This window comes from Pistacia vera, unplaced genomic scaffold, assembly GCF_008641045.1.
Source record: "Pistacia vera cultivar Batoury unplaced genomic scaffold, PisVer_v2 Contig1367, whole genome shotgun sequence".
In the NCBI taxonomy this organism is placed as follows: Eukaryota; Viridiplantae; Streptophyta; class Magnoliopsida; order Sapindales; family Anacardiaceae; genus Pistacia; species Pistacia vera.
In genome coordinates, this window is record NW_022195431.1 from 3,532 (window position 1) to 27,463 (window position 23,932).

At 35.8% G+C, this 23,932-nt stretch overlaps 7 protein-coding genes across 7 annotated transcripts; 3 read left to right on the forward strand and 4 right to left on the reverse strand.

The window, feature by feature from the left end:
• Positions 1-487: 487 nt before the first annotated feature.
• On the reverse strand, positions 488-2,449 carry LOC116122727 (uncharacterized protein At1g28695-like). Its single transcript, XM_031408543.1, has 3 exons — positions 2,299-2,449; positions 1,830-2,209; positions 488-1,127 (listed from the first exon to the last, which is right to left on the reverse strand). The coding sequence occupies exons 1-3, from the start codon at positions 2,447-2,449 to the stop codon at positions 585-587; spliced, it is 1,074 nt and encodes a 357-aa protein (XP_031264403.1). The 3' UTR covers positions 488-584.
• A 241-nt stretch (positions 2,450-2,690) lies between these two features.
• LOC116122722 (cytochrome c oxidase-assembly factor COX23, mitochondrial-like) lies at positions 2,691-4,322 on the forward strand. Its single transcript, XM_031408538.1, has 3 exons — positions 2,691-2,919; positions 3,629-3,705; positions 3,903-4,322. Exons 1-3 carry the CDS (start codon positions 2,817-2,819, stop codon positions 3,948-3,950), a joined length of 228 nt encoding a protein of 75 aa, XP_031264398.1. The 5' UTR covers positions 2,691-2,816; the 3' UTR covers positions 3,951-4,322.
• A 102-nt stretch (positions 4,323-4,424) lies between these two features.
• Positions 4,425-6,715, reverse strand: LOC116122721 (cytochrome P450 714C2-like). Its single transcript, XM_031408537.1, has 5 exons — positions 6,282-6,715; positions 5,963-6,189; positions 5,648-5,889; positions 5,178-5,550; positions 4,425-5,073 (listed from the first exon to the last, which is right to left on the reverse strand). Exons 1-5 carry the CDS (start codon positions 6,574-6,576, stop codon positions 4,648-4,650), a joined length of 1,563 nt encoding a protein of 520 aa, XP_031264397.1. The 5' UTR covers positions 6,577-6,715; the 3' UTR covers positions 4,425-4,647.
• Positions 6,716-7,660: 945 nt separating this feature from the next.
• On the reverse strand, positions 7,661-9,839 carry LOC116122726 (cytochrome P450 714C2-like). The gene is made up of 5 exons (XM_031408542.1): positions 9,539-9,839; positions 9,219-9,445; positions 8,896-9,137; positions 8,421-8,790; positions 7,661-8,165 (listed from the first exon to the last, which is right to left on the reverse strand). The coding sequence occupies exons 1-5, from the start codon at positions 9,837-9,839 to the stop codon at positions 7,740-7,742; spliced, it is 1,566 nt and encodes a 521-aa protein (XP_031264402.1). The 3' UTR covers positions 7,661-7,739.
• Positions 9,840-14,766: 4,927 nt separating this feature from the next.
• LOC116122725 (cytochrome P450 714C2-like) lies at positions 14,767-16,833 on the reverse strand. The gene is made up of 5 exons (XM_031408541.1): positions 16,501-16,833; positions 16,106-16,332; positions 15,768-16,009; positions 15,286-15,655; positions 14,767-15,192 (listed from the first exon to the last, which is right to left on the reverse strand). Exons 1-5 carry the CDS (start codon positions 16,784-16,786, stop codon positions 14,767-14,769), a joined length of 1,551 nt encoding a protein of 516 aa, XP_031264401.1. The 5' UTR covers positions 16,787-16,833.
• A 321-nt stretch (positions 16,834-17,154) lies between these two features.
• On the forward strand, positions 17,155-20,560 carry LOC116122723 (putative casein kinase II subunit beta-4). Its single transcript, XM_031408539.1, has 5 exons — positions 17,155-17,723; positions 18,647-18,865; positions 19,427-19,536; positions 19,626-19,791; positions 20,177-20,560. Exons 1-5 carry the CDS (start codon positions 17,486-17,488, stop codon positions 20,305-20,307), a joined length of 864 nt encoding a protein of 287 aa, XP_031264399.1. The 5' UTR covers positions 17,155-17,485; the 3' UTR covers positions 20,308-20,560.
• Positions 20,561-21,786: 1,226 nt separating this feature from the next.
• LOC116122724 (alsin homolog) lies at positions 21,787-23,897 on the forward strand. The gene is made up of 2 exons (XM_031408540.1): positions 21,787-22,808; positions 23,446-23,897. The coding sequence occupies exons 1-2, from the start codon at positions 21,787-21,789 to the stop codon at positions 23,738-23,740; spliced, it is 1,317 nt and encodes a 438-aa protein (XP_031264400.1). The 3' UTR covers positions 23,741-23,897.
• Positions 23,898-23,932: the final 35 nt, after the last annotated feature.

Consider the following 23,932-nt stretch of genomic DNA (forward strand, 5'->3'; position numbering starts at 1 on the left):
GGCCTGCTTGGGACCGGTCCTTGCCCAGCTTTACTTATAGCTAGCTCTACATATGCAATTTATAATTCACAATGCTATAGTAAAAGGGTGTTTGTCTAGCTTATGAAAATTAGCTTATATGCAACATTTAGTGCTGATAAGCTAATTTTAGCTTATAAGCATTTGAAATTTTAAGCAATTACGTGTTTGATTAAAATACTTATAAGTGATTGATAAATAGTTGACGTGTTTGGTAAAATGTGACTTATAAGTACATTTTATTATAAAATGACTAAAAAAGATACTACATAAACAAGGGTATACTATGAAATTTTAAAATTAAACAAAGATAATGTGGTAATATACTTGATCAAACTAGCTTATAAGCAGAGTGTTTATATAAGCGAAAAAAAAAAGAAAAAGTACATCCCCTATTTTTTTTGGCTTATAAGATCAATTTATAAACTCAAAAAAATTATAAACAAACATATCAGCTTAATTTTAGAGCTTATAAGTTAGTTTGGCTAGTAATATAAACAGATATAATCAATATACTATGACCTACATTACAGTAATAAATCCTGGGTATGCACTAAACAATCTAATTAATTACGCAAATTATTGTTTGGTGGTTTCCACGAATTGAAACACGCTATGTGTTCTGACCACCGAGTCACCATGGTTCGATTAGGAGCCATTCTTGGGTTCTTAACTTTGGCCTCCTTGAATCGCTTCCAATCTCGAAGAACAGCCTTCAAATCTTGCACTTTTGCATCAACATGACGGCAACAATTAGAATGAACTGTTGTGACTGACCAAATATCTTTGCTATTTTCACAAAACCCACTGAAATAAAGAGTAGGTAAAAACCTAACTCTGAGCCTCAATTTCTTAAACAAACCCTGTGTCATTAGCTCCAATAACACATCCTGATCTTTCTTCCCTGTTGAATTGTCTTTCATGCCATACCATGTGGTAAATAAAGAGATTGTTTTGTTATTGGATCTGACAAAGTAGAAGCCTGTATTAATCAAATTGTCCTGTGATCGTGGGTCGCCATTGTAAGTATCAACACTCATTTGCAGGTCTACGGTTTCCTTTTTGCTTAGTCGTGTAAAAGGGTTTCTGAGCCAGATTACATCAGTATCCTACACTCATAAAATAAAGAACAAAACAGAAGTGTCAATATTCCAGTGAAAATGAAAAGTCATATTGTGAAAAACCAACACCAGCGCCTCTTAATATGCAAAACATGGGATTGAAAAATTCACTAATGGAGGAATCAACAAGAGTGACGGTTTGAATCGGGTTAAATAACAACAAAAAATTCTCAAACCCGAAAACATAAGATAATCAAACGAGTAGTGCAGAAGTGTCGGCAACAACATATGGTATCAAGATCTCTGTGTTATCCTACAACCACACATAAAATTAAGTGTGGCTTCAACCTATTATTACCAATATTCAATGTATATCAAAATGTCAATACAGTGTACACTATTGATTATCACGTAACTATATGAAGATAATGACGATATTATGCTAAAAATATAAACCCAATAACCCAGGCTCCTCTTATTAATTCCAAGATGGCAAGATGAGAAGAAAGCTTGAATGGTATTGGTTTTTCATGTGCTGCGGTGTCATTGAATCGCCTATATGGCACTTTCCGAACTTCGGGAGAACTGAAAACTTAGTAACATAAGCCATTAACCCTTACCCACGTGGCAATTAAATTCTCTAACCACTCTGGAGTGATTCATTTACTGACACAAAGTCAAATCTAATTATATTGAGCACCTAAATGCTAACCTAACCCCACCGACAAATCATCAAAAACCAACACATACCGTGAAGATGAAGTTGTAACCACGTTTAAGAACATCCAATAGAAACTGAGTTCTTCTCCACATCATCTTGATAAAATCTCTTGACATGTACACTTTTTCACTGGCAAAATCTACGCCGTCCGTTACCAATCTGTAGCAGTGAAATCGTTTAAACATGCACCGATCATACGCCGTCTGATCTACTGCAACTATAAGAAGATGATCAAGTAATTGTTTGGTGCCCTCCCCTAACCAGAAACTTTCCAAGAATATATCAAGCATAGTGGTATCAGCTTCCACGGTTTGTTCAACATATGCTTTATTCACGACGGCGATAATCACTGTTTTGTTGGGCATTGAAGCTTTCTGTAGAACTGCTTCAAGATCATCTATAACGAGATCTGTTGTATGAGTCTGTGACAAAAGAGAGAAAGAGAATTAGACTCGTATTTGAAATAGGAATCGTTAAACAAGATTAGTGTAGAGACACTTACAAAGCTTGTTGAGCGCAAACAGGCGGACTCTTGAAAAAGTAACAAAGGATTAGTATTTGGGGGTGACCAAATACAAATATAAAGGACGCCTGAAAAGAGAAGAGATACAACACCAAAATTATAGAGAGAATTCTTTGAGATATCCATGTGTGGGTTATTGACAAGTTTTTATTGGAAATGGTCAAAAAGGTTTTTAATGATTGATGGTGTCCCCAGTAGGTCTCTTCTTACATGAGTAAAGGTAAGATGCTGGAACAGTTGATCCGTATGAGAGAGTTGTTCTATGGAAAATTTTAATGGGCCAATGGGTTGGTTCCAGTACACTACACATTAATGGAATATACAGTAATATCTTTCCTATTATATTCTAACTTACAAAACTTTAATTTAATAAAATCCCCACTTAAATTAAGAGGCAAAACCCGGATCCAGGTTCCGGCCCGTTACAAGCGAAACGTACATACAATCGGATTCAAAACCTAACAATCGGTAGGAACAGAATCAAGGAACGAGCATGTCGTCAAGAGCAGCAACTCCAACCACTACACCGCCTTACCCAAGTGCCGCAAGAATCTCAGATTCTCAATGCTATCCTCAATACACCGCCTCTCTCAAATGTAAGCTTCAATTGATCAAATTGTCCCTTTTTGTGCATTTTTCTTTATCATTATAGAATGTATGTGAGTCAACTTTAATTGGGAATATTAGAAATATCAAAGGGGAGAAAATTAGGGCTTGAATTTGTCGAAGGTGTAGCGTTTCTGACAGACAAATGAACTTTCCGTATGTTCAAGCGTTGCTCTGAGTAAATTAAAATTTCGGTGTTCCTTTGGATCTGGTTCAGTGTTTTATGGTCTTCAATCCTGGTGTATCAGTGACTTTATGTTGGATTTTAATCTTGTTTTTAAGCAGCAAGATTTCAATCAACTGGTTTTGCCAATGCAATCCATTGTGTTTCAAAAAAATATGATAATAGTGGTTTCTGTCATGTCATTCACTCATCACCAAGCTGAGTTCCATTTGATCAATTATCGTCTCCCACTACCAAAAATGTTATTCTTTTTCGCATTTGAAACATACACTGTTACCAAGTTGCTTAAGTGACAAGAGGCAAGATCATTCCTTCAAGTTAGGGAGACCCTTTTTTTGTGTTCAGTATTCGCATTAGTTTTCCTTTTTATGTTCACTGATAAGTTCTATGATTACTAGGGCTTTGCTTTTTGATTTTAAGTTGTCCTAATAAAAAGTTGTGTTTGGATCAAATTTTCTTTTACAACTTGACAAATTAAATATGGCAGAGCTCTAATCCTAAGATAAGCTTTTCAGGTCTGGAAGAATTTAGTTCGGACAAGAGCAAATGTCAAGAACATTTCGATGTTTACAAGGAATGCAAGAAAAAGGAGGTATTGCATTGCATTACTTCTCAAATTCTCTGTGTTTCCTCTTTATGTTGTTTTTTTGTACATATTTTTCCAATCAAGGAGCTTTACTTGCAAAATTTGAGCGAATAGTTTCTTCCTGCTTGCACTTTACTTCATTGATACCTGCTTAAAATTCTACAATCTTAAGATTAATTCTCTCTCCTGTGTGTGGGTGCCAGAGGGAGGCTCGGTTGGAACGCAACAGGAACCGGTCCTTCTTCTCGTGAAATCCTTCATGGAGTTCTTATTTCAACATGCCCAGAACAATAACAATATATATTTGAACTCATAGGAAGTTCTGATCCCTTTCAAGTAAGCATTATATATGTAGAATTCCGTTCTGTTAAGGCCAATTTGTAGAGCTTAACTCACTATTACGAATTTGGGAGAAGTTTCATAGCCCTCTTTTGTACTACCACAATATGAGAAAAATCAATCCTTTCCAACGAGTTAATAATATATTTTTCCAAATAATTGTATCAAACTGACAAATAAGTTATCCTTCTGTTGTTGCTTGTAAAGTCCATGTAGTGTGTCTTGTTTTTTCTTTTCATGGTGTTTGACTGAACTTGTATTATTGATTTTTATTTTTTCTTGAAGAATTTGTTATATGCAGCCGGTGAGAGAAATTTGAAACTGCGTTGCCGTAAATGACAGGATAATTAACTAGTGAATAATTATTTAGACCTCAGAAATGATTGTATTGTATAGAATTTGTTATAGAAGGTTTAACGTATAAATGTTGCAACGTGACAGCCCTCTCATAAAATCGTATCTGTATTTAGGAAGAGAAATTTCTGACTGGCAAATGTTGTAGTTTCACTTCTTGTGTAAAGATGATTAAGTTGCTATTCAAGAATCACACACATTCTATAACATCCGTTCGATCATTATTCAAACTAATAGTCACAAACATCAACATCGTCACACCCTCTTTATATGGAGAGTAATTCCATTTTCAGGCACTATATTGACCCTGATCGTGGGGGAGTGGTGGTAATTTGGGGAGAGTGCAAAGCTGAACTTTGATAGAACAAGAGATATTATCACTTTCAGTTCTGTCATGGCAAAGTGTTGGCCAGCACATGCCCGAGGTCCTGCACCAAATGGCATATAAGCCTGTGGTATCTTGCAAGCACCACTTATTCCTTTGGCGAATCTTTCTGGGTTAAACTCGTGAGCATCAGGTCCCCAAAGATCTGGGTTTTGTTGTAACAGTGGAATTGGTACCTGGATGCCCATGCCTTTTGGAATCACAATGTTTTTGAACTTGATATCATCTAATGCTTCTCTAAATACAAAACCTGCTGGAGGGTATAAGCGCAATGTCTCCTGGATTACCATTGTTAGCTGCCAAAAAATTATGACATTAGATTGAATGACCATCATTTTAGATAATATTTGCAAAGGAACTGCAATTTTTTTTTTTTTTTTTTTTTTGGATTTATACGTACGGATTTCATGCTTCGGAGCATATCAGCATCTGGATTGCCATCTTTACAAACTCTGACCACCTCAGCACGGACACGATCCTGCCATTCCGGATTTAGAGCTAATAACAAGAAACTCCATGATGCTGTGAGTGCAGAGGTCTCATGTCCAGCAAAGTATATGTTCTTGCAGTTGTCCACTATGAACTTGTCATAAGAAATATTCAAGGGGACGCCGTTGTGGTCATTACAACTTTTAGCTCCCTCAATTATCATTTGCAAAAGATCCTTCTCATGGGAAGAACACTCAATTCGATCTTTGACTACTTGTAGTATCATTGTTGCAATCTCTTTCTCTAATTTCCATATCTTTCTGTTGTTTTTGGTGGGTAAGTACCTTTTAAAAGGGTAAAAAGTTCGTTACTCGTACATAAAATCAACCATCATGGTATAACATTATCACAATAATCTTTAAATAACGTGATTGTTTGTACCTCAATCCAGGAACTCCAACAGTTCTCTTGGACATTACTTCCAAGAGAGATTCGAACTTGTTGAATATTAGTTGGCCTTTGGTGTAACTGCTACCAAAACAAGCTCTTGAAATAACATCTGCAGCCAAGTTTTGCATATCCTTATCCACTCTAATTTCTGCAATTCCACCTTCGCTTGGAATTCTACCCTCCCAAGATTTTACCAACGACAAGGTAGAGTCCACCATGAGCTTTGCCATGCCCTTAGAAAACATTTTAACTTGATTAAAGAGATTAAGCATGCTTTTACAACAATAACTATAGTAGGGAAATTACCTTAACCCTGTCAAGGTATAATTCAGGAGCAATGACCTTCCTTTGATGTGACCAAAGTTGGCCATTCGATGTTAAAATGCCCTGGCCGAGCAAAGGCCCCCGATCTTTAGACAGATAAGAAGGCTTTCCTAAGCTCAAAGATGTGCACTGGTTTATTTCCTTCACCAAATCCATGTCCGTTATGCATATTATCTGAATAATTCCAACCGTATACATGTATATCGGTCCTGCCACCAGCACAAAAACTGGTGAGGAAGCGACATCTCTATGTATATATTTAGAGTAGAAAATATATAAATAATTTGGATGAAAGTCATACCATATTGATTTCTATACGTTTCAAGATATGCAAAAGCTGTTGAAGGCCAATTATGCAAAATACCAACATTTTGTTGGCATTTTGCAGTTGCAGCTTCTTGTTGGATCTGCTTTATTTGAGTGATGTTTCCCAACAGAAATGAAGGAGAAGGTCCTTTAATCCCTTGCTTTTGGAGCCTTGATCTTAACCTCATTGGTTTCAAGAGCAAAACATTGTACAGGTGTAGAAACAATAACCCTATCCCTCCCAACAAAATTGCTGATAAAATTATCTTCCAATCCCTCAGACTTAACATATCTTTTACCTGCTCAATTGCCCCTCTCTCTTTATAATTCTAAAGTATACACCATAAAGTTTAATTTGCATATTTCTAAAGACTCGCATGTGGCCATTTATAAAGTAATTGGGACTTGGGCAATCTGTCAAAGAAGGGTTTGAAACATTTACCCCTGACCTTCTAGAACTTTGTTTCTGTAAAATGCACCGGTGTTCACAAGATGTATGTATATATATTTATTTTCATAATATGAGTCCTTTGTATTATAAAAAAATCACTAAAACATTGATTATTCTAATGCACTAACATTATCAAAATTAAAAGAGATAACTTGGTGAGCCATTGTCATGTTGACACTCCGAAAGCGCAGTCTTTGGTCTCATCACTCATGACATTTGCATCAGAAACTTACATAATATATTTTTCAGTGATAATCAAAAGTGGTTTGACTCCATCTCTAAAGCAAACACTTAGTGGTTAAGTGGGAAGAATAACCGGGTATTAAAATATTCTCTAGTGCTATCAGAAGTTGATTTCCAGTTCTCAGTGGAAACTTCACTGTTTATCAATAATCTAATTGATTCGTTCAGTCTACGAATATCTTGCCTTTGAATATGTTCTCCAAGTTCAACGATCAAAACCTCTTCTACTGAATCAAATAATACCGAGTCTTAAGTTTTCAGTACATTGGTAATCACTAATTTCAGCAAATGCTTTGAGGGCCGCGTTTCGTTTTCTTTATATATCATTTCTTCAAGTATGGTAATGAACAGACCCTTTGAAACCCACATCTGAGATCAAAAACAGGTTCTCTGTTACTATTCATTTTCTAATATGGAAGATTATTTTTATAATCTGCAATCCTACAAGTGTTTGTTTTTTATCTTTTCTATGCGAAGCCTTTCATTCAAATCATATAATAAATGCAAGAAGTTACCATTTTCGCTGGATTGAAGGCGTGATTTGGTTGAGTTGTATGCCAGATTAACAATGTGTCAAAGATTGGTAGATTTAAACCAAAGTCTTCAAGAGACAATTGTGTGCCAATTGCCAAAACACAAATGACCATATATAATATTTATATTAAAAAGACAGACAGGGTCATTTTAACAACTAAATGCCTGCCATGGCGACAAACTTAGAGACTCCTATTTATTATTCACCTCCGAAATTCAAAGGGTTCATACTTTCCTTACATATAGACTTACACCGTATTTAGGTTCCACAACCAAATTATAAACAGGGGAGTGAGAGTATTTTGGAGATAGTGAGAAACAAAATTTTGATAAAATGAGAGATAGTATCACCCTCAGTTCAGCAATGGCAAAGTGTTGGCCTGCACAGATTCGAGGCCCCATTCCAAAGGGTAGGTAGGCTTGTGGAGTTTTGCAAGCAGCAGAAATTCCATTGGCAAATCTTTCTGGTTTAAACTGATGTGCATCTGGCCCCCATAAATCTGGATTCTGTTGTAACATGGCAACTGGTATATGAATGCCCATACCTTTGGGAATTACAATGTCTTTGAACTTGATATCTTGCAAGGCTTCTCTTGGGATAAATCCCACTGGTGGGTATAGCCGCAATGTCTCTTGAATCACCATTGTCAACTGCCACCAAATATAAATATTAATTTTAATTTACTCACTTTGAATCCAAAGAAAAAGTTTATATTGAAAAAATCACCATTTGAGTGACTTTAACTTTTATATTGAAAAAATCACCATTTGAGTGACTTTAACTAACTCCTTTGATTTTGGAAAACTATAATAAAAAAATACTGATAGTAAATCCTTTTCAGACCACCTAGTTCTTGCCTAACCAGAAAACACAAATTAAAGCATAGATTTAGAAAAGTAACTTACAACTTTCAAGCTTGGAAGCATATCAGCATCCGGAAGGCCATTTCTACAAATTTTGAGCAGCTCAGAGCGAGCACGATCTTGCCATTCAGGATGTGCACCCAATAAAAGCAATACCCATGATGCTGTAATTGCACTAGTTTCATGGCCAGCAAAGTATATACTCTTGCAATTATCCACTATGAATTTGTCTTGTGAGATTTGAGATGTTAATCCACTCTCATCATTATTACTTTTGGCGACTTGTAGTATCATTTGTAAAAGATCCTTTTCACTGGAAGCCTCAAGTCTTTGTTTCACCACTCTGAGTATCATTGAGTTGATCTCTTTCTCTAATTTCCATATCTCTCTATTGCTTTTGGTGGGTAAATATCTTTTAACAGTTTGAGACAACAATTTGGGACATGTAAATAAGCCATTGGTCAAATCATAAATGAATAACCGAAGAATAGTAATTACTACTTGTATGCAAATTTACCTTAAGCCAGGAACACCAACCATTCCCTTAGACATGATTTTCTGTAAGGATCTGAGTCCAGAGAATATTTCTTGACCTTCAGAATAATTGCTTCCAAAACAAGCTCTTGAAATTATATCTGCCGCTAAACTTCTCATATCCATATCAACTCTAATTTCTGCAGTTCCACCCTCACTTTCAATTATTCTTTCCCAAACTCCTATCAATGATGTTGTAGAGTCCACCATCAGGTTCACCATACCCTTTCAAAACAATTGATTGCATAGTGATTATCAGCTCTGTAAAATACTTAAACAAAAATTCATACAACTTATGAGAATTACCTTGACTTTATCAAGATAGAATTCAGGAGCAATAATCTTCCTTTGATGAGCCCAGAGAAGGCCACTTGAGGAAATAAGGCCATGACCTAGAATTGGCCCACGTTCTTTGGTTAGATAAGAAGGCTTCCCTAAGCTCAAAGATGTGCACAAGCTCAATTCCTTCACCATCTCAACATCTGCTACATATATCATCTGCATATTCCCAGTTGAATACAAAAACATTGGCCCTGCCACCAACAAAATAATATTAATAATTGTCTAATCTCTTATACTAGAATATAAAAAGAGGAAAACAATGATATAGAAAGGCCTATGCATACCATATTCATTAGTCCACTTCTCAAAAAAAGGGAAGACGGTTGAAGGCCAATTATGAGGAAGTGAAAGAGCAGCTTTATTTTGTTGTTCAGAAATAACTTGGAGTTGGATCTTCTTCATTTCAGGAATATTTGCCAAGAGAAAAGAAGGTGAAGGTCCTCTAATCCCTTGCTTTGTAAGTTTAGACCGCAAAATCTTTGGTTTCAACAACATCACATTATACAGATAGAGAAACAACCCAACAAGCCCACCCACCACTACTGACAAAATCATCTTGCCCATTAAACTTAACTCTAGTACCATTTGTTTCTGCTCCTCCTCCTCCTCCTCCTCTTTCTCTGTGTACTCTTCCTCACTTGTATTGAATTTGATTAAAATTTGTCTATGTTGGTGTGGTAATGAAGATTCTAATGAGCTGGAGTTATGGATGGACCACGGGAGAGCTTAACCTGAAGTAGTATATTATTCTATTGTTATGCACTGTCACTGACAAAAACATCAGATGATTTGATGTAATTTCCCATAGAAAGTCAACTTCAACTTTAACACATGCATTTATTTACTTTTTTACTTGATACAATCTGTAAATCTTCATGCTCATAACTTAACTCACAGCGCGGCAAGCCTAAGACCCGACCCCCCTTCTGCTCTGCATACTCATCATTCATCATCACAATTGGACTGATCACATTGATCCTGGTGCCTGATTAGACATTTTCCCTCCGAATTAATTTATTTTCTATCATTTATGACTGTTTATGAGAACACATCGATTTCACTCCTTCATCCTCTTCATTATGTGTGTCCTTATATTTCCACATACTTTCTTTGGTCATATCGTAATCATCAACTTTCTGAATTTGATATCTTTTTATTTTCTCTTTTCTTCCATTTGGGATTAAAAATAAAATTGTTTTAATTCATCAATAATTGAAGAAAATAGTCATTTGGTTTATGAAAGAACAGTATTAATACTTCCACGATCTTTATCACGAGGTAAAGTATAAGAAATCAACTATAGTGAATGAAAGAACACATAATAGCTTTTAAAGTGATTCGATGTAAGTTGTAATTGTGTTTCTGACCAAAGATATCTGCTAATAGAGAGAGATAATCCTAAGTTAATATCACTAGTTTCATTTATTTCAGATATTCATAATACCCTTAACCTTAAATTAATTAAAATTATTTTTAACCCTTAAAATAGTAGAATTATAAAACTTATCATTTTATTTTCAAATTATATCAAAAACACCCTTGATCACTATACACCCTCACCGAAAACAGTCCGATCTGGGCTGTTTCCGACGACGTCGAACCCCCTGATCACCTCCATCACCTTCCCCGTAGTCTGTCGTCCAAAACCCCTCTGGTTCCCGACTCATTTGCCCCTCCAATCGCCGGCACCGTTAGGCTTAGGGTTTCGGTGTTCTTCACCAGATTCCGACGGCGAAAATTCAATTGGACACCACCAATGCAACCACCGTCCCCAAATCTATAAAACCCCTATGTCCCCAGCAACCGTTTCGTCGTCATTCACCATCCGAGAGTTCCTGTTCATCGGCCTTTTTTCGTTGCCGTAGCCGGAGATCGACGAGTGATGAGAGGTTGTGAATGGTATGGTTTTGTAGAGGGGAGGATGGGGGTTCAAATGGTGGTGACTAGGATGATTTTGGGTGGAAGAATCGCTGGATAAGAGCGAAAAACGTCGGGAACGACGACTGCTAACGTACGCCGGAGGACTATTAGAGGCGGTGGTCTGCTAACTTACGCCACCCATGTAAAATGACCAATTTACCCCTTTACCGTTACATCAAATGTTTTTTCGTCACTTTAAGGGTGGGAATCTAGAATAAATGAAATAAGTAGTACTAACTTGGGATTTCGTCAAACCTTGGGTGGGAACATGTCGTTTACTCAAGATAAAATGATATGATTTTAGAATGCTCCTTTTGTGGGTGGTGGGAACCGTGTCGAGATCTCAAGTTTATTATTTTTACGGTTTTACCATATAATATAACATGCCTTATGCAAATTGGAGGCATATTCCTAGAAGATTGAAACATGAAATTTATCAATAAATAAAAAATTATGGAATATGAATCACATATATAAAGTAAACCAGCAAATATTTGAATCAATTCCCCACCACATTTCTTTTAACCAATCAGGGAAAGTTCCAGATTATTTATCTGACAAAGACGAAACTAAATAGTTAAATATTGTTCACAGTGGCGTGACGATAAGACGATCTCATTTCCTGGTTCTAGAACCAACTTGGAAGTGCAACAAAAACACTTACCATAAAAGAATCGTGAATTGATCTCCAAAAGTTAAAACCACTAAACCCCAACCGATGTACAATAAAATCTCTTTATTGTCATAATAATAGGATTAACTAATTTTATTATTATAAAACTGTTATAATTTAATAAATGTGTAGTTACAAAAATTATTGTTTTGATTTCTTATATTATAATTCATGTTTTAGTAATACAGTATTAGGATTTCAATTTAGCGTTTCAATTACCCATTTTTGAAATAGATAGAAGATCATGTCTTGGAACTAGTAAAGATAAGTATTATTGATGGAATTGTAAATGCAGTTAATGCATAGTTAATTGATGTGAAGCCACAGATAATTGTCAATAGTTTTAAGGATTGCAAAATTAGGACCTTCAATATCGATGAATTGCAAGTTACAAAGGAAGTGAATGAGAAGAATAAAAGAATCATTGTAGAATTAAGTGATCGGATTCGACAACTTCAATACACTAATCGAATTGATATTAATGTTTATCTTGATTATCCAAATGAGGAAGAAGTCGTATATGCTTTAACTAAAGAATAAATCATTATTACGATTAAAAAAGAAGATAAAGTAAATAATCATGAGGATGGTAGTAAGGAAATACAAAAAAATTTGTGCCAATAAGCTCTAAACATACTTGAGAAATTAGAAATATTTGGATTCAACAAAAAGATGTTCATGCTAGCAAGTAATCTACCTGCAAATTAAAAGATGTAATAACAACTCTAAAACATAAATCATTATCTCAAACAACTTTAGATAAATATTTTATTTCATCTTAAACCTTTAATGTAATATAGCATATATTGTAATATATAGATAATTATTATTATGTGGAGGCAGTTTTTTTTAAGACAAGAATTAGAAAAATTATAACTTATTACAATGTATAATTTATTCTTATTTATAACTATCCCAAATTGGGAATTAAATTTTGTATGACTATGTAGAATTTAATCTTATATAAAGTATCAATATAGAGATGTTTTACTATATATAGATATCAAGTCTCCCGCAGCAATAAAAACCTTGACATGTTTTCCACAATCCACATGTAAACTTCTATTTTTCCACATATTTTCTTAGGTCATATCGGGTGTATTTGGTTTCATATTCTCAATCCTATTTCACAAATATTGTTTGGCATATTATTTGAGAAATATTATTGTATTTTTTTAATTACTTTTAGACCTCTTAAGTTTATGAATTTCATTAAATACCTCTAGAAAAAAAAGTTTAAAAAGTAACAAAAACACCCCCCTAAACCCATACTTGTCAGATTCTAGCAACCACCGTCGGTGGTAGCCAAAATCTGTTATAATGGCCTACACCACGACCGGAAAAGGCCGGTAGTTCACTGATCTGGCCGTCAGCGACGACCAAAGAAATAACCATCGTTGACCGACAATGATGGCCATATCTTTGGCCGTCGCTGGACTTTTGCGGCCATCGACAGCCACATCTAGCTTTTTCTGACAAGATCTATGATGGATTTGGACGGAAAATGTCATATTGACACGTTATGACACAGATCCGACCGGTCTGTATCGTAACGCAATTTTCTGGTCAGATTCCAGCGGTGGTGGCCGAATCTGACACTGCGGGTGGTGGGAGTGTTTTTGTCATTTTACAAAATTTTTATATATTGGGGTGTTTAGTTAAATTAGTAAACCTAAGGGGTTTTTTTAGAAATTTTTAAATTTTATCTGGTAATACTCCCCTATTCAACAACCCAAAATCATATCCAAAATAATCGTAATCATCATCTTTCAGAATTTGATACTTGATACGAGGTGGCTGGTCTTTTTAATTTCTCTTTTCTTCCTTTTGGGATTTAAAAATGGGGTTAAAATTGTTTTAATTCATCAATAATTGAAGAAAATAGTCATTTGGTTTATGAAGAACAATATTGATGGCCATGTTTAGCTTATTATTTTATCCCTATTCTCAATCCTATTCTGCAAAAAATATTTGGTACATTATTCCAGAAATATTATCCTATTTTTAATTACTTTTAGACCCCACAAAGTTATTAATTTCATCAAATACACCCTGAAAAAAGTTTAAAAATTATCAAAAACACCCCGCGACCCATACTTGCCAGATTCCGGCAACCACCGTCGGTGGTAGCCGAAATCTGTACAACGGCCTACCTGACTACCATAAATGATCGAAAGTTCACGGATCTGGCCTTTTCTGGCCAAATCCACCACGGATCTGGCCGGAAAAGGCTTGATCTGGCCGTGAACGACGGCCAAAGAAATGACAATCGTTAACCCAAAACGACGGCCAAAGATGGCCGTCGTTTTGGCCTTTTTCAGTTGTTGACGGCCACGGCAGGCCTTAGATCTGGCCTTTTCCGGTCAGATCCATGGTGGATCTGGCCGGAAAAGGCCATAACGACGCGTTACGACACAGATCCGACCGGTCTGTGTTGTAACGCGATTTTTCGGCCAGATTTCGACGATGGTGGCTAGAATCTAACACTGCAGGTGATGAGGATATTTTTGTCATTTGACATGTTGGGGGTATTTATTAAATTAGTAAACTTAGGGGGTTTTTTTACAACTTTTTAAATTTTACCTCGTAATACTCTCATATTCAATTATCCAATACTATCCCAAAAATCCTATCCAAAATAATAAACCAAACGCACCCGATACTTCCACAAGTAAAAAAAATCGACTATAACCAAATGTAATTAATTGGATACGCAATCCAAAAACTCCCTTGTGCAAGTTGGAGGTATATTCCCAAAAGATTGTAATCTGAAATTTATCAACAAATAAAAAATTCTCACATATGTTGAGTAAACCAGCAAATATTTGAATCATTTCCACACCACATTTCATTTAACCAATCAAGCAAAGTTGCAATTTATTAATCTAATAAAGACGAAACTAAATAGTTAAATACTGTTCACAGGGGTGTGACGATAAGACGAACGCCATTTCCTGGTTCTAGAACCAACCTATGGGCAGGTGAGTGATGGTATGCTGGAGAGAGCGAAAAGCAAAACTTTGATAGAATGAGAGACAGAATAACCTTGAGTTCTATCATTGCAAAGTTTTGGCCTACGCAGGTGCGAGACCCCGCTCCAAAAGGAATGTAAGCTTGTGGAAATTTGCAAGCCCTAAGAATTCCTTTGCCAAATCTTTCGGGATTGAACTCGTGTGCATCAGGCCCCCACAGTTCAGTGTTCTGTTGCAACATTGGGATGGGAATTTGAATGTTCATTCCTTTTGGTATCACAATTTCTTTGAATTTTATATCCTCCAAGGCCTCTCTTACCACAAACACTGCAGGTGGGTATAATCGTAATGTTTCTTGAATAACCATGGTAAGCTGCAAATATATATAAATACAAACACTTCAACTATTTGGCGGCAGCTTGATTATTTTAAAGGAGATTCTAAATTGATATATAAGAGAACATACAGTTTTCATATTTCGAAGCATATCAGCATCTGGAAGGGCGCCATCTTTACAAATTTGAAGCACCTCAGCGCGAACACGAGCTTGCCAATCCGGATTTGCAGCTAACAACATCAAGCTCCAAGAAGCTGTGATGGCAGTGGTTTCATGGCCAGCAAAGTAAATATTCTTACAATTATCCACTATAAACTTGTCTTGAGAAACCATGTTTAATTTGCTGTCATCAACGTAATTTTGAGCACCCTCAAGTATCATTTGTAAAAGATCCTTCTCATATGGACCCTTCACACGTTCACTTACCACCTCTAATATCATGGAGTGAATCTCTTTCTCTAGTTTCCATATATCTCTGTTGATTTTGATGGGCAAATACCTTTGATATATATATATATATATATATCATTAACCATGATATGAATGAGTTACAGGAACATATATAATTCTAGACAAGAGAGTAATTTTTTAGGTATTTGGAAAGTACTTACCTTAAGCCAGGAATTCCAATGCCGACCTTGGACATTGTTTTTTGGAGAGTTCTAAGCTTTGAGAAGATGTCTTCCCCTTTGGAGTAATTACTTCCAAAACAAGCTCTGGAAATTATATCAGCAGACAAGCTTCTCATATCATCATCGACTTTTATATCTGCACTGCCTCCACCATTCTCGATTTTATTCTCCCAAGATTTCAATGTCAAAATTGTAGCATAGACCATCAGTTTCACCATGCCCTTGGAAAACAGAAATGGAATTTCATTTAAAATAACAATTAGTAAATTTCATTTACAACGGCAGGTAGTGGGAATAAATTAGAAAGTAAAATTTACCTTAACTTTATCAAGGTATAATTCAGGAGCAATAATCTTTCGTTGGTGAGCCCAGATTGGGCCGGATGAGGATAGAATACCTTGGCCCATTAAAGGCCCAAGATCTTTGGATAGATATGAGGGCTTCCCCAAGCTTAAAGAAGTAGATAAGCTTATCTCCTTGGCCATCTCTATATCTGTTACGCATGTTAGCTGTATGCTTCCAGTCGAATACATAAACACTGGGCCTGTCGGTCACCATACCAAAACCAATACATAAATAAAACTATTGTTGTTCTATTGCACATGGCTCAATTATTGCAGTTATCAAGAAATTATAGTTGATAACTAAAGATGATCATTGAAATTGAAGAAGAAGAAAGATTGAGGGAAACTTAAAGATGAAAAGTGAGTACCATATTCATTTCTCCACTTCTGAAGATATGGGAAGACAGTGGAAGGGCAGTCATGGGAAATAGCAGGTTGAGTTGATTGAGTTTGAGCTTGATCTTGATCTTGAACCATTCTTCTCATTTCAGAGATATTCCCTAAAAGAACAGAAGGAGATGGGCCTCTGATCCCTTGGTTTTGAAGCTTTGACCTTAGCCTCTGTGGCTTCACAACCAAAACACGGTAGACATGGAACACAAAAGCTACAAACCCACTCAATATAATTGACAAAATCATCTTCAATATCCCCATTTTCTCTGTTTACCTTCTTCTTCCCTCAACTCCACCATATATAATTTTCTTAAGTTATCAAGTTAATAAATAAGATTCCTGAAATTAATTAATAACAGAGAAGGCAATGCGAAAATTTTATTATTATTTTTTTTCTTAAATTATCAAGTTAATAAATAAGATTCTTCAATTTATTAATGAAAAAAATTATGAAGCTGTATTCATAGCCATGGGTTACGGTAACCATGGTGGGCTGTGGGCCGTAAGCTGTGAGCCGTGATCCATAGGCTGCCATGATGGCAAACTAAGTTTTGGGCCCCTTGTAACCAAGAAGGAACAAAAAAGTTAAATAAGAATATCAGAAATTAAAATATCAGGAGGAAAAAAAAAGACAAAAACAGGAAGTAGAACAAAACAAGAGAGACAGAGAGACCTAAGAGGAGCTCGTGTATGTTTTCTCCCTATCTCTCTTACACACCTTAGTATTATCCGTCTCCCTCCCTCTCTGCTTCTTCTCTGTTTCAAATCTACCATTTCTTCTTCATCTTCATCTTATATACGTCATCGTTTCTTCTGTTAAATAATTGTTAAAGAAGAAAACCCTGTTGTCGGTTTACGAATCTAGGGTTTATTATTATGTTCTGTATCGAAGATTGAGTCTTTGATATTAACACGTTTAGTTAGGGTTTTCAAAATTAAAGCAAAAGAATTGGGGGAGTTATGTATAGAGATCGAGGAGGTGGGGCGAAATCGGAGATAGTAGGTGGATCTTTGGATCGAAAGCGTATTAATGATGCGCTGGATAAGCACCTAGAGAAGTCTTCCCCTTCTACTTCCAGGGCCTTGAGTTCTAAGGATAAGGACAGATTGTCCGTACCCTCTACTTCCACCGGTAAATCGCAGCTCGATCATCGCGATTCTCGCTCTGCTTCGATTGCCAAGAACAAGTGCTCAGATGGTTAGTTTAGTTGTACTCACTCCTTAACTTTTCTTTTCTTGATTTCTTTTTAGCGGTTCCTTTTTAAAGGGTGATTGGTTACTTGAATATTGTGTTTGGCGTCCGCTAATTGTCTGCTTAAGTGTTTTGTTTTATGAGGTTTATTTTTACATGGGATCTGGGATTATGGACTATCTCACTGGTTTTGTTTTAGAGGAGAAAATGGCTATCTTAGATTGATTGAGGTCCCGAGACACGGTTTTATGAGGTTTATTTAGCTTTTTGAAATTTTAAAGAGTACAACTGGCATATCTTTCTAGACCCTTCAAATAGAGCATTTTGACTTGTAGTACTTGGATAAATGGCCGATAGAATAATCTGACATTTATGGGAAACATGGTTAGATTGAAAGGAAAATGTACTGAAATCCCATTAATTACTGTGATATCCGTTACAGCTAATTAGAAGATATAAATAGGTGAGATGGTGATTCAGTACTGACTCACCTCTTAAGACTACTTTGGCATTTAGTGACAGCCATCTTAACGGGCTATCATTCTTATATCTGGAAGTTTTTATCATCTATATCTTTGGTTTATTCAGGTATTAGATTAATTGTTCAACTGTGATAATTTAGATGCTGTACGTCAAACAGTTCCATGCAAGTCTGCTAAAGAAGAAAACATTTACATTTCCCAGGGTTACCATGTTGGATGCTTGTCATATCTGACAATTCTCTGCCTTTGACATGCTCTACTTAGTTGCAGCTTGTATTATCATTGATAATAATAAGATTTTAGCCTGTTGTTGCTAATCTGGTCAGCATATTATGATGTATTCTTATCATATAGTCCCCAAGCTATGTGATAGTTTTTTCACCTACACTTTTGGAAGTCTTTGTCTGACTTTTCTGCTGATCATGTGCTTCTTTGCATTGACTGCAGAGGAATCTGAAACAGACAGTGAAGAGTCAGATGTTAGTGGTTCAGATGGAGATGACACATCTTGGATCACATGGTTTTGTAATTTGAGAGGAAATGAATTTTTCTGTGAAGTCGATGATGAATACATCCAAGATGATTTTAATCTCTGTGGACTGAGCAGCCAAGTTCCATACTATGATTATGCTCTTGATCTAATATTGGATGTTGAATCTTCTCATGGTGAGCATTTTCCTTGAGTGCCCTTGATGCTGTATCAAAATATTGTTCAATTTTTTAAGTCGGATTCCTTATCTAGTGTTTTCTTAATTTCCACATAATATTGTACTTCTGTGTTTGAGAATCATGTGTTAAAGAGGAAAATAATGCTGGAGAGTTGTTTTGAAATCGATCAATGTCAGACATTTCTCCTCATCAGTGCTCTTGATGTCAAGCTTTTTTTTCTTGGGCTGTTGCAGCCATTTATGACCTCTGCTAAAGTTTCATTTGGTACCTTTGACACCAGAAATTGCTAGAATATTGTATAAGTAGACCTAGTTTATTGTGCATGGTTATGTTCAACGTGAATATTGTGATAATTAGTGTGAAATGGCATTAGATGACTTGACGTAGTTCATGATCCATACATAGGGTATGAAAGGTGTTAATTTATAATCTCTTTTGTGTCTATGCTATCATTGTTATCTCTCTTTCTTCTCCCTTCCACCGTACTTTTACCCTTTCACTGATCTGATATTTGCTAAAACCCTTACTTTCTGTTTTTCGTGTGGTGGACCTTTTCAGGTGATATGTTCACAGAAGAACAGAATGAATTGGTGGAATCAGCTGCAGAGATGCTGTATGGTCTCATTCATGTCCGATATGTTCTGACCAGCAAGGGAATGTCTGCAATGGTAAAATTCTGAGTTAGATTGGTTTTATTGTTGCTTTTTTTCTTAAATCATATTTTCCTTTTTTGGTTAAAATGTTGTTTCGCTTGCAGTTAGAGAAGTACAAAAACTATGATTTTGGGAGATGCCCTAGAGTTTACTGCTGTGGACAACCGTGCCTTCCTGTTGGTCAATCAGACATTCCTCGGTCCAGTACTGTTAAAATATACTGTCCAAAATGTGAAGATATATACTATCCTCGATCAAAGTACCAAGGCAGTATCCTTAAACTGTTTCGATTGCTTTTACCTTACAGGTTAAATTACATTTATCTTGCATCTGGTTACTTTGAATTCTCTTACTATGAATCTTTCTTCTTACTAATGAGTTTTTTTCAAATTGAAGTTTGGCAGAGTTACTGTAATTCTTATGATTAAGGGTTCTGTTCTCTGTTGACATTATTAGTTTAGTAGTAGCCACTAGACCTGGTTTGCTGGTGCCATTTTTAAAATTCCTATTCCTCTTAGTTTTGAGTGGTTTGCGCAATGATTACTATTGCAACTTTCTGTTTTAAGTCATATTACTTTGCACAGCACGTGCTTACGTGCTTTTGTTAATATTTCTGTGTTTTGTTTGCATGATGGAATTTCCTTGACATACTAAGATATTGATGGTGCATATTTTGGAACTACGTTTCCTCACCTATTTCTGATGACATATGGACACTTAAAGCCACAAAAGGCAACGCAGAGTTATGTCCCAAGAGTTTTTGGCTTCAAGCTCCACAAGCCCTGACACAGGAGTTGCTAGGTGCAATTGCGTTGAGATGTCCTCTTGTCCATCTGTTGTGGTATTCGCAGTGATCACATGCTTCTGTTGAAGTATGAAAGGCCCTATCAAGTGAGGTAAAGCAGGGTAGTTCCAAAAGTAGTACAATTGATTTGAAAGTGAAAATGTTTAAAATGCTAGATGGCCCATAAGTACAGTAAACCCATCTTTAAATTTTATTCCTGAATTTAACAGAGCGTTTGTAAGCTTATTTCCTTTACTGCTGTGAAGACTGTTTGAAGTGCTTTACATTGTAGTTCTTGTTTTTCCTTTTAAAAAAAAAAAAAAAGAAAAAAAAAAAAAAAAAAAAAGAAAGAAAGAAAGATTTGAGTATGCATTTATACCACGGCCTTGACAGTAGCTCATTAATATATTGGGTGTTGAATCTCTCTGCCTGCAGCATCCTTGTATGAATGTAATTTGTTAAAGCAATGTGCAGGCACAGTGGGTAAAGTCCAAGAAGGGAAAAAAAATTAGGAATTTTTCCAGATTATAATTCTTTTTGACGCTGTTGTACCAGTGAAGCTGTAACTTAAGAATTTGTGGAGGGTTGATAATAAATTCTGATTTCATTGTTTGAGAAACTATGTGTTGTTTGTGCGAAGCAGTGATAAAGTGTGTGTTGAAATATATGATTAAAGATAAGATATTTGATTGTTGTGAATAGAAGATGAGAGTCATAATCAAAAGGAATTAAAATAATTGAATTCCATCAATCAGCATGTCCATATTGACGGCAGGTGTTAAAGTGATCAAATAAATTATCCAAAACATATTTGTTATAATTATTGACATTGGAAATTATATGATATAAAATCATAATTTATTTATAGGATATGGAAATGGCGTGTTTGGTTGTCTTGGGTGCGAACTGCGGCTTTTGAAGAAGTCTTTTGTCTTTCTTCCTACATTCAAGAATCGATATATTCAATGATCTTATTTTATATTAATATTATATTTTTAATTATCATTCACGCGTATTCGTAACTTCGTATTATACCTATTGTTTGGATATTTAACATTTGACTCCTTTGTTTTAGTCAATGCCAGATCAAAGTGATTAACGGGTTAAAATTACAATTAATCAACTAAATCTAGAATATGTTGCATTAATAATTTATGATTGATAGAAAGCGAGTCATATGATGGTGATGGCGGTTAGAAAAAAAATGAAAATGGCATGAAAAGTAAATAAAAAATATAAAAAAGGGTAGATTAGGAAGGAAATCCCTAGTTTAGAGTTAAGAAGAGTTACCTCTGTGGTTTGAAATTAGTGAATTGTTGATTACCATAAACTCGCGCAGAGACCGCTCTATAGTCTAAAGCCCATCTATTTATATACAAAAATTTAGATTTATCTTTCTTCACAACACACAAAGGATTGATTGATTGATTGATTGATCGATCGAAAGCCAAAGTTTGTATTGGGTTTGGTTTGGTTATGTAATGCATCAGAAGAAATCAGAAGTACAGATCGGAAAAGAAAGCACTGGCGTCTCTTCCGATTTCAACCCTACTCCACCGCTATTTGTTTTCCCTTCAAATATTCATCAAAAACATCAACCTTCATCTGAAACCACCACTGCTATTCAAGGAATTCCTCAAATTTTGATTCAAAATGATCCTATTACCCCTTCTCCTTCTCCTTACAAACGTCCTCAACATTCTTCCTCTCTTTCTAAATCCCCAACTTTGTATCAATTGAATCCTCCATTCAATTCTCACCAACAAAACCAAACTTTTATTTCCTTTCCAATTGCTGCTAAATCCGCTGCTTTTCGTTTCCTTCGCCGTTTTAAACACCTTCGTCGTCTTAGAGTTCATCTTCGTTTAATCCTTTTATTATCTCTTCCATTTTTTTATTTCTTGGTTTCTAATCCTAGTCATTCCTTTTTTCTGGATTTTCTATCGGCTTTCGCCTTCTCAGCAGCTTTATTATTCTCTTTAAACCTTGCACTCCCTCGATTACCTTCAATTCGCTTGTTCTTAGCCCGTTCTTTCCCTATAAAGCTCGCCACATCTCCTACAATAACTAAACCCCCTTTACCTGTGTTTTGGTCTATTGGGTCGCGCCCCAAATTGGACAAAAGGGTAAATTCTGGGTGCTGGGTGCAGGTTTATAGGAACGGGGACGTATATGAAGGTGAATATCACAAGGGGAAATGTTCAGGGAGTGGAGTGTATTATTATTACATGAGTGGGAGATATGAAGGGGACTGGGTTGATGGAAAATACGATGGGTATGGAGTTGAGACTTGGGCGAGAGGAAGCCGTTATAGAGGGCAATATAGGCAGGGCCTTAGGCACGGGTTTGGTGTGTACAGGTTTTATACTGGAGATGTTTATGGAGGAGAGTGGTCTAATGGCCAGAGTCATGGTTGTGGAGTTCATACTTGTGAAGATGGAAGTCGTTATGTTGGGGAATTCAAGTGGGGTGTCAAGCACGGCCTTGGCCATTACCATTTCAGGTTAAACTCTGTTTTGTTTATTACAATTTTTTAAATTGCTGTAATTTTTTTAACTTTGGATTTGATTGTGGTATATCGTGTTAAACTTTGGTGTTAGATTTGTTGGTCTTTGAATGTGAATTGGTTTGCCATGGTTAGTAATTTGCAGTGGTGGCTACTTTGCACTAAGATTTGGGGTCTCTTTTAATTCGAAATGCATAGTTGATGGCCCTACACGGTGGTATACAGTAATTGGATTTCTGATGTTTGAGCTAACTAGTATCATTTGAAATAGTTATATTATTGCTAACAAATCTAGCCCTTCCTAAATTCTTTTGGATTTGGCTGCATAAATCATGCTGTCATTATATTTCCTGGAGTTGTAAGTAATTATCACTTTGCATTTACATTTTCCATGTTATGAACCTAATAGACAAATATTTGTCCACATGGCCAAAGTTATTAGGAATAATACCATTCTCTCTCCTATATTACATTGGAGGCTTATTTTTAGATGCAGCTATGGATGGTTAATTGTTGTATATTAATACATATTGTTATGTGCAGCTATGGATGGTTTTTGAGTATATTAACACATAAGATTATTTGATTCGTTTTATCACTTATTGGGTTCCGACGATCTAATTTTCATTTTCAGAAATGGGGACACATATGCTGGAGAATATTTTGCAGACAAGATGCATGGTTTTGGTGTCTATCGTTTTGCCAACGGGCATCGGTATGAAGGAGCATGGCATGAGGGTAGAAGGCAAGGGCTTGGAATGTACACATTTAGAAATGGGGAAACCCAATCCGGTCACTGGCAAAATGGAATTCTGGATGTTCCAAGTACACAGAACACCACTCATCCTGTATGTCCTGTGGCTGTCTATCACTCCAAAGTACTCAATGCAGTCCAGGTATTTAACTCTTATAGCTTAAATTTTATTTAATACTTCTGCTAGTGTTAGGGCATACATTGTTAGCTACAATTGTACCTCATAAATTTCTAAGAGTGTTACTGTCATTGCACTGAATATCCCCCGTAGTAGAACATAATGTGATTGGAATATCTTTAGTTTTGCATTTATAGCAATTTAGTGTGGTAGAAGGTAGTTATTCTTGATTTTTGTTAGAATTTTTTT